The following is a 10721-nucleotide window of genomic DNA, read 5'->3' on the forward strand; positions in this document are numbered from 1 at the left end:
CCCTTTGACAGGAGCGCGCGGACCTTTCTCAGCTCCCACCAGGCATGTCAAAACGCGCGGTGCAGAAAATTGCAAAAGCCATTGCATTCCGGGAAAATATGTCAGCGCTGCCATGTTGATGCAGAGTGACCAGAAATACCGTTCTTCGTCGCATGCGATTTTATCAGACGTGCTATCTAACACTTTTTCGATTCATATTGCGATTATGATGATGATTTTAATAGTTTAACGATTATGAAAAAATAGTTTGAGGTTGTTTCCTCAAAACACCACACAATTAGTTTGACCGATAACATCGGATGCAGCGTCCGACCAAATCATTTTTTTTATTCTGTCGTACGACGAAATCGCCGAAGATATCTGTCAAATTCCATATAAAATTTGAACTTCCGATAAAATCGCATCCGATGGAGCACAGACACGGTCTTTATCTGGCCACACTGCGTTCATGTTTTATGGAGGAGCACTGCAAAAACGGTCTTTTCTTGCTAGCAGATAAGCAATTGAGACAAGAGTTTGACAAGCCTGCTCGAGCCTAATGTCAACAGAGTTTCTAAGCAATATTTTTTACACGAACCAAGCTGAAAGGAAATTTACGCATTAAATTACGGGGAAAAGAAAGATGACAATGCAAAAAAGTGGTCGCATATTGTTTCATATCACGAATGATAGTGATTTCAACACCATTCAATACAACCCTACACAAACAATGCCGTGTGCTGAGTTTAGGAGCAGCATTGGACAAACTCAGCAGAAAACCCAAGCATCACATATGGGGGTTAAATGACTGGAACACCGATCTCCAATCTAAAAAAGCCGTTACCGTTCAAATAGACGAAGAGCGCCAACATCTCGCGATGTGTTGCGTTGATAATTTTCACACTGCGTGGATCAAAGTAGCTCATTTCACCCAGTCAACCTACTTATTTTTTGTTTGAAAACATACAAAAATAAGTTAATAAGCATGTGTTCATTTTGTTTCTGAGTTTTGGATTAATCCAGCTGGTTAACAAACTGGATAGTTAAATTGTTTCGGATGAAGCAGAAAAATGGCGCGAGGCAAGTAGCTCTGTTTGCGAAACTGAGCTACTTTTTTGTCACGCGTGACGTTGTCGGTTACAGATCGAGAATTATTAGAACGGTTACACATCGAGCGCGATTGCAAACGTGATTGCAACTGCCATGCTGGCCGTTTAGAACCCGTTTAGTGGTCATTTAGTGGATTTGTTACACTTGAGAAACTGTCAAAATCGTTTTCGGGCTTGAATCGGCGTAATTGAAGCGCCGCATGCTGCCCTTCAGAGCGTATAATGCGGCATGTGATGAGCTTGTATAGGTTATTGTTGTTTTAATTTGACCAGTTTAATCAAAGGTTTAGTTTTTACTTTTGAAGATGAAAATTAAGCTTCAATAACAGCTCAAGCGTCACAATAGCACTAAACAACTACGGGGTCTAAACGACTCAAGCTCTCGCTGAAATGACTAAAACGAATCCCAACCGTGTGTTTGCATAAGCCCTCTCGAACCTTTCGAAACTGAGATACTGGATACCTGCAAGTGATGGAAAAACCCATCCATCAATCCCATCGTACCCTTAACTCCATATAATTTTGACAGGAGTTCGATGGGTTCACCACTGGCGATTGGCATGTATAAACAGAGGGATAAACAAATAACGCCACCATTTTTTTTTTCTATGTTTGAAATGCTCCAGTCGTATATCTTCTGCTAAACGGAGTTATTTAGGATTATTTTTATAGCGACATTTTGAGTCGGTTGGACCCCCTTTTAGGAGTCATTGCAGTGATTTGATGTGCTTGGGATCCCATTCTATAAATGAGAGATTGCTTCGGGTTTGTCCCAGTTTCGGATTTATTCAAACCTACAGCAATTTCACCTGCATGTACAGTTGTTTGCTATGATTGTTGTGTCCTCAGCAAAAGTCAAACCTCAAGGGACCGGCACCAGCATACGGGAAATATCACTGGCGGTCCAGGGAACTTAAGACACAGTATGAAAATTATTCTTAAAAAAATAATACTGAACCAATTCTTAATTAAAAACGTAGCAACATTAATTAAATTGCAAAATCGACTTAACTTTGGTAAACAAAACACATTATTGAATAACGTACATCGAAAATGATTATTTCATGAGAAAAACTACTTTAAAAGTATTGTTTGGTTACAGGTTTTATTATATATTCGTGCTCTATTTTGACATAAAACGAAACTTACAACTACACAACCTACTGATAGCACTGACACAATGGCACAATAAAAGTACTTTGTTGCGATGGACTTGGAATCTCTTTCTTGGGCATTATTTTTCTTTACATTAGATTTGTACGTATTGTTGAAAAAATCGAAGGGCTTCCAGTCTGAGTCTTCAGTTCTTTCCAGCAATCAACGGCAAATAGAGATTTTAAGTCACTCATAAGAACACAGCATAGAAACTGAACTGAGAAACATAAGAAACTGCTAAAAGGCTCGTACGGTCATCCTGTCGTATTGGTGAAAACTAAATATGTGTCTGTTCACATGAGTTTTGCCGCACTTGCTGTATCCCATGAAGTGAGCAGGTGGAGTAGCATCGTCTCGAAGCCAATCTCTGGAAAAAAAACATGGATTGATAATTTTACATTCAATATTCCACGATTACTTTAAGCGACTGGAAAATATAATTCTATATCTAAAGATAGCATTATAGAATAATGCGATATTCTCATGATAGTGAGACACTTTTACGATTATTTAAGTGGCTATAATCACACCCTACTTGCAAAATTACGCGAAAATTGGTGATATTTCTGGAAATCACGAGAATTGCACTGATTTGACATGACCATCAAAATGAAAAATTCGCGTAACTCGAGTGTCGCATAACTCTTTCCACGATCGAAAACCACCCAGGAAACAAAATCAACATTCTTTTCGTTCTTGCAGTTTAGTGGTCTTTTGGGATTTTTGTTACTGGGAACTATTAACTACTCGTGACAGCTTGCTAAACACGCTGTCTTGCTTATACACGCGCATCGATCAGCGCACAGAGTCGCTTCCCGTTCCAGACGAAACCGCCTGTCCAGTTCGATGGTTCGCGGTGAGTAATTGCGCGTATGTCGATCTAAGTCCCGCGCGCCGGTGCTGTGTTTCAAGTCAAGTTTTAAAGTGTTTTGAGATTATCGTTTCAATTCAAAAAGAAGTTCACGTGCAAAGTACACATCAGGAGGAAGAATAGATCTATTCGTTGTCACGATTTTGCAAATCTGATGCCTCGCGAATTGGAGTCATTCTATAGTAAGTTTGTCAAATATTCAAACAAAAATATGCACCAGGATCATTTGTTGTTCATACAAAGTGAAAGCATTTAAATGTGTTGTGAATATATACAATTATTGTTAATAGCAGCCAAACATGCCCCTATTTCTAGCGTATATTCGCGATACATATATCCTCATATATTTCAATGATATTGCAACTGGAAAGAAACATTCCAAGAAGAACTGAAGGGTGTGATAGTTAAATAAGAATTTGACACTCTTCCGTTACATAGCCGACAAGAGGCTCAGAACGGAAACTCGCCATACGAACAAAGACTGTGCTGGTTATTGAGCGCCAGGCTCTCACAATATCGCTTATAGTTAGTGGGGGCTCGAGAGAGCCTTGTGCTCAAAGCGGAATGATGCACTTGTGGCTCTTTCCTGACACAAAACGTACAATCTACCTACATCAGCGGATGGGTAGCTGCTGATTGATACGAATTTGCATTTTTTTAACTCTCACTATGAATCATATGTTACACAGCTACATGAATAACCATCAATTGAGTTTTCTTTTTCCTTATCTGCTCAGCCCACCAGTATGGGGAACGAATGTACACCAAATTTTACCCATTATGTATGGGAAATAGCATTCTGTGTAGAATATGATTCACAAGTGCATCAGCTTTCATACACCGTATTTGATTGGCAGGTGTTTTGTCTAGTTCTTGGTTGGGAAGAGCTCTAGTTTATGCAATTTACCGTCACCGTCATTTAGTATTTCCTATACTATATCCTATCACGCCACGTTTGATCGGTCAGAAAATCGGAATAAGATATCTTCGAAAAACTCCCTAGAGGACTTGTTCTTTCAAAACTCGATAGAGGAATTTGAATTTGCACTGAACACATTCCAATATTGCCCTATTTATAGCGTGTATTTGTGACATATATCTATATTTCTAAAAAAAGTACAACTGGAAAGAAACATTCCAAGAAGAACTGTAGCGAGTGATAGGTATATAAGAATTTGACTCTTTGGTCTGGCTCAGACCGGAAATACGCTATACGGACAAAGAATGTGCTGTTTGTTGAGCCCCGGGATCTCACAATATCGCCTACATTTTGGGGGCTCGAGAGAGATTTCCGTTTGCGCTCAAAACCGTATCCAAAAAATACGTGTTGTCCCCAAAAAGACAATCTAGAGTACAAATTTTCTTATGGTACATAAGCTAGTTACGACTATAAAATGACTGCAACTAGAACCAATGTTCTTCCAAATATTTTGTTTAAATAAATCGCCGGTTATTGATAGTTGCAGTTCAACCCATCTTGATAATGCCTTTTTCAAACTTGATTGATCTGTGAAACATGTATTTTTTATTTACCTGCGATGCTATCGAACGCCTTGTCGGCTGGTACTTGAGTCTTAATTTTCGTGGGCAGCAAACACACAAAATACGCAGAAATGCCCTGAAAAAAGGAACAACCGATAAAAAAAATTGAAGTCCAACAATATAAATACCGAGTGTTAAAACAATTCAGTCATTATTGGTATTTGTTGATCGTTGGCATTATTTTGTTGGATAACTGGCCTCAATTAAGGTCTTGGACAGCAATTTTAAATAAGTGAAAATTAATTTTAAACTATTATAGCATACTTACCTTCGAAAATCCCGACTCCAGCAGGCATAGATAACTGGATTCATGCCTGAGTTGATCCAGCCTAACCAGGTTACTACTGCTGATACTATTTCTTCGTGTGCAATGCAGTCCATACAAAAGCCAGATAACAAATTTACGACAAAAAATGGCATCCAACAGACGATGAAAACTCCCATTACGATTCCTAGAGTTTTGGCAGCTTTCTTCTCTTTGGCAAATTTTGTAAGCTTCCGGGACAGTGAAAAATGTTTTCCCATATGAACGCGATGTCGCCCTCCGATACCGTTGTTCTCTAGCGCTGATAACGGTTCTTCATCGGGATCGTCTGGGGTAGAGTTGGTTGTCTGCAGCTGATGAAGTTTTTTGAGCGGAAATTGATGCTGAGTTGACAACGACGGCTGAGTATTAGGTTGCAATTGATCCAGATGTTGGAACTGCTGGTAGTGTTCGGAAGCAGCCAACCGCGGATGATTTAGTCGCTCACGAGTGGTTCCACCACGATGTATTCGTAACGTGAGCTGAAGTTCACCAGATGCCATTAAGACTTGTTTAGTGCCAAGTTTTAGTGAGCGTGTTTGAACGGCGGCCGCTCGATATATTCGGCAGTATGTAAATACCATAACTATTAATGGTAGGTAAAACGAAATGATGGATGAAAATACAAGGTAACCAAGGTGCTCGGTGAATGTGCATTTAAACGGTAGCATATCTGTCTCGCGAACTGCTCTCCACCATAAAATCGCCGGGAAACTGATCGCGCTAGAACAGATCCAAACTGCTGCTATCAGTACTACCGCTTTTTGGCGCGTCATTTTCATTGGATAGGAAAATGAATCCGTGATTGCCCAGTATCGGTCGAGCGAAATGACGCACAGGTTCAGAATTGATGCAGTGCTAAACAGAACGTCAAGCGATCGCCATATGTCACACCAGTCCGTGCCAAAGAACCAAGTATTTTGTAGTACCTCGTACAATGCAGAAAAGGGCATCACTACTAATCCTACTAAACAGTCCGCCACTGCCAGGCTGGTAACAAAGTAATTGGTAGCCGTATGAAGATACCGCTCACGAATAACAGCTAATATAACTAGTGAGTTACCAAACACAGTAGTAAACGAGAATAGTAACAAGAAGGTCAGCAGGCCAGCTTTGTCATTTGGAAGCGAAACTATGTAATTGGAAAAATTCGGTACAACTGAACCACAGTTTATGCTGAATTCCACCGAACCATGAGACACATTATAGAAGGATATATTCGTCAATGCTGTCAGTTGCAGAAACTCCCAAGGAACTTCGCTTGCATTACTCATCATTCACCGCCACTTTAGTTAATCTTGTTGGTAACCTGCTGCGAATTGTATAGAAAAATCGTAAAATAAATTTCAAACAAACATCATTATGATACAGTTAAATGTTAAGCAGAAACAAAACAAACCATATTTCTAAATACATTTTTCTGGAATTACTAAAGGATCCATCAATTACCTACGCAAAGGAAAGTAATATTTGGCAGCCATGGGTAAAACAGATGACACACTTTTATATACCAGTAGTACGAGAATGACAAAAAAAAGAAAGTTTCAGACAAAAGCAATTGAAAAGTTTTTATAAAATAGTTTTTTACCCAAAACTTTCCAATTCCAAAAAATTGCAAAATCATTGTGCCCAAATTGAGCGCAACTGCAATTGTCACAATCGTTGTCAAAATGGTGTTTGCAATCGCGGTTGCGCTGTGCATTAGAAGGCGTATACAAAATAAGATAACTATAAAAACCAAAGCTTTGTAAAATGTAAATATTTTTTTTAATAATTGGCAATTCGCAATATGAAACATGTAGTCTAGCTCGCGGACAAGTAACTAATAGAGCTCACTATAAAGCTAACATAGCAAACGGTACTTTGATAATATAAAACTTCTCTACCACATTCAACTAAAACAATTTTCGCACAGTTTTTGGATTGGTGTTTGTTTGGAGGAACATTTATTTTAATATTGCTGGGATTGGATAATACTGATTCCATGTTTGAAAAAAAAAACCCTTTACAATTAATTCGTAAATAACGCAAACAAGAATAAAAAACGAAACCACAAGAGCGAAGCCGATGAAGGCGCGAGGATACGCTTTTGTAAATTCCTCGTACTCCCCGAGCAGTTACGAGCAGATCACCTTCTCTTACCACATTGTCAGCTGAGCACGACTCTTTTGATCAGCCCCCCCTAAAGCTGACACCATAGCTTGTGCCCACGAGATTGACTCGATGGAAGATAATAATGTCACATGAAAACGACCACAGCACATTCAATTAATAAACAATAAACAAATAAACACGGCCATCGAACAGAACAACGGGTAGTGGCAAATTTGGTATGAGATAGAGTCCAACGCAGCAACACGCTTTCTGGATGTAATGAGTAAAACATTGGAAGTACATACAGTAAAAATATATAAACAGAATATTTGATACACACATATATATACACACATATACAAGATTTACAAACATATACATCATTTTAATTGCTAGACTTGCTACATATTAGAGTACAATTGTTCATGATAATTTTATAATATCTAACAACTAATAATAACAAAAAAGTAAATTTTACTTGCAAAGCAGGGGCTTTGATGTTACTTACATAAAAGTTAGCTCTTATTTCTGGTGTGGTATTTTGTCGATACGTCTATATTTATTAATAGTCTATCGATCGAAAAATTCAATGAATCCTGACTACTCTTGGCAAAGGCAAAGGCCAAGCATGTGAGGAGAGTTAATTCAGTCATGTGGAAAAAAGGTTCTATAGATGTACAGTCGATCAATGAACCGTTGAGCATCGATTTTGATTAGGACATCCTATATATTTTGTAATGGTATTAGCTGTGCGGGAAAGAAACGTAAAATATAAATTACGGAATTGAATTTTTGTAGATAACAAGAAATTAAAATATGAGCTAACGATAATATTGATTATAATTATGGCTTATCGATATCTCCTGTATCCATTTTGAAACAGAATACGTTACATCGGAAATAGTTATGGGTTCTCGCTTCTTCGCATCGTTACTCCAACTGAGTCAAACACACGGTTCCGCTCATCATATACTCGATTCCATGAGAGCCGTCAGGAGTTGTTGAGGCTGTCGGAACCGTCAGAGACGTTTGTAGCCGATTGAAGCCGCTAGTTGGCAGCCAGAGTCGTCGGAGTTTGTTTGGAGCCTTGCGGAGTCGTAGGTACCGCCAGGAGCTGTATATGTTAACGGTTTGGATGGCTCCGACCAGTTCTATTACATCTGGGAAAAAATCGTAACGAATTCCTGTATGTTTTGAATGAGCCTTACAGCCCATGAACATTACCACGTTCCTATTTTGTTACAGGAACTAATCCAATTCCTCGTTAATGACCCATCCTTTTTTCTCTCATTGAGTATATAGATAATTTATCTGTTTTCCAACACATTTCCAATTATGGTCCATGGTTTGTCTTTGATTGATTATCTAAATATTATGGACTGTTTGCAACCTCAGCGAAATTGTAACAGTGAAATTGTCTGTATTTCCTGTCTGTGAAATTGTAAATTGTCCTGAACTCAAAGACGCCTCCTGACCAAAGATTCAGCCGAGACAGTGTATATATCAGTATCTACAGTATCTATATAAAAAATACAGGGAAATCTCTCTAAGATATACTCTCTGCAAGCTGAATTGTCTCTCTAAGATTAATGTTTTTCCAAGGCGAATATCCTTCAAGCTGCATTTGCGATTTGGTAGCCAAAATTCTCGAAGATTAATTTTTAGGTGGGCTAACAAAAATATTGGTCACAGGATTCCATGGTTTTCTCGTGGTTTCTTGGATACTTCATAGTTAGTTTTTCTCTACATGAATATCGCTCAATGCTGTGGACAGCAAACACATAACTATTGTACGTTCTGTACATATAACGTCTTTAGTGTACATTATATTGCCACATTAGGAGACAGAACAAGGAAACTCAACTGACAATCACACACTTTAGCTGATCAGTTTTAGTGAGAAAAAAGAGAGCGGCATAATCGTGTAAAACAGCTACTGCAGTTCCGCTAATATAGATAGATTGAACATTTAGTGTAAGGAACGTGTCAGAAGTGTATCAGCTCACATACACCACATTTCTAGTCTGGTGAGTATCCGTTTTGGTAATCTGGAATTGTCGATCCGGTTGTCTCTGCTTCCACCTGCACATACTCAAAGGGTAACGCAAAGCACTGCAGAAGTTTAGACGCGCTACCTGCGTACTTACAGTAACGGTAACCAAAAGTTTGAAATAACTGTGCGCACTGTTAACGTCGATATTGTCCTAACTAGAGATGTACACACTGAGTAAGATTTTTTTTATTAGTAGAATCCTGCAGGTAAATGTTAAGATTCAACCCAGAACTGAGATTGGATACAAATCTTTTCATTATTTACTCTGTTGTTATAACATAACCTCTTTGGGAATATATTCACGCTGATACATGAGATAGGATCTCTAAAGAATAATGATCTAATCATGCCTTTCATAACGGAAAGAGAAAAGTTCCACGTTATTACTGAAGAAATAGTAGAAGCTTCCACATCCACAGTAGCTTTGATTGTTTGGTTTCGATTCACCTGCCTGATTTCTTTAGTAAGAGATTGTACAATTGTTAATATTGGTTATACTTCTTACGAAAATTTCAATCACAATCACCCTATTAAACTCTCATCTTATTGTTTTCTTGATAGCTATCATGCAAATATATATGATGCTATGATCAATGCAAACTTTCAGAATTGTCTGGCTTGAAACGAATATTTTGTCGTTCGATTCATCGCCTTCCGTTTGAGATGCTTGCTTAAGACTGATTGTCTAGAATAGTATATGTAGTTCGAAATGTACGTGGTAATTAAAATAAAAACTTACGTTTCAACACCATTACTTCCTCGATGATGTGTCTCGAAGTGTATTACCCATTTTTTAATTTCAGAAGATTTAGACAATTCACATATAGTTCTACCTGCGCTATCGAAAAAAAAAGTTTCACTTATTCACACACTCCAGGATACTGGATGGAGCTTCTGTCCACACTTTTCATAGATTCACTTCGGGCGTTTTGTATGTCTTTGTATGTACTAGGTCTCACTGGAGGATCTGAAAATCACGTGAAAAAATTTACCCTTCATCAACATTTATTTATTTTAGCACAAAAATTGCGTTATGGTTATTGGCTCGTTAGTATTGCATTTTTGTGATCTAGTATAGCCAGCATATCTTGGCTTAATAGAAACAGTACAGCGTTCAATTTTAATGCACTCACTTCATATTTTAAACACACAATCTGTGCGATGCTGCAGTAATTAATGATGTGAATATGAAGTAGAGATTTGAGTGTAGTTCGATTGATTGAGATTGATAGCCGTGTAAATAACGTTATCATCTTACACGGTTGAGGTACTCTAACAGCCGAACGAAAGTGGCCCAAAACACTGGAACTGGAACTACGCATTCACTTGATTGAATATACATAACTTACAATGATAACGAAAAACGAACTTTCTGTGGTATGTTGTATCGCGTAAGGATGGCTTCAAACACAGCGAACAACATTCATGGTTTGAGTAACGATGTCGACTGACGTTGTGGCTGACGTTTAGTTGAAATTAAAGCTTAACCCGTTTACATTACGTTGGCGTTATCCTTATCCTCAAACCCAAGCAGCAGTTTCCATGCTCCCATGTTCTCATGTTGCGGGCTACGTTATGGTGTTGTTTCTTGAGGGAGAGGAGGGCTTACAGGAT

The 10721-nt window shown here is 38.4% G+C and overlaps 1 protein-coding gene across 3 annotated transcripts; it reads right to left on the bottom strand.

Annotated features, from left to right (window-relative positions):
* Positions 1-2184: 2184 nt before the first annotated feature.
* LOC120906686 (dopamine receptor 2-like) lies at positions 2185-10721 on the bottom strand. Of its 3 annotated transcripts, none has more exons than XM_040318543.1 (6): positions 10457-10721; positions 9847-10074; positions 7563-7801; positions 4925-6272; positions 4648-4732; positions 2185-2610 (listed from the first exon to the last, which is right to left on the bottom strand). In XM_040318543.1, the coding sequence occupies exons 4-6, from the start codon at positions 6235-6237 to the stop codon at positions 2521-2523; spliced, it is 1488 nt and encodes a 495-aa protein (XP_040174477.1). In that variant the 5' UTR covers positions 6238-6272; positions 7563-7801; positions 9847-10074; positions 10457-10721; the 3' UTR covers positions 2185-2520. The 3 variants fall into 3 exon arrangements, with proteins under 3 accessions (XP_040174477.1, XP_040174479.1, XP_040174478.1); XM_040318545.1 differs by lacking the exon at positions 10457-10721 and adding an exon at positions 10241-10421; XM_040318544.1 differs by having other exon boundaries at positions 4925-7801.

Source organism: Anopheles arabiensis, chromosome X (genome assembly GCF_016920715.1).
Source record: "Anopheles arabiensis isolate DONGOLA chromosome X, AaraD3, whole genome shotgun sequence".
Taxonomy (NCBI): Eukaryota; Metazoa; Arthropoda; class Insecta; order Diptera; family Culicidae; genus Anopheles; species Anopheles arabiensis.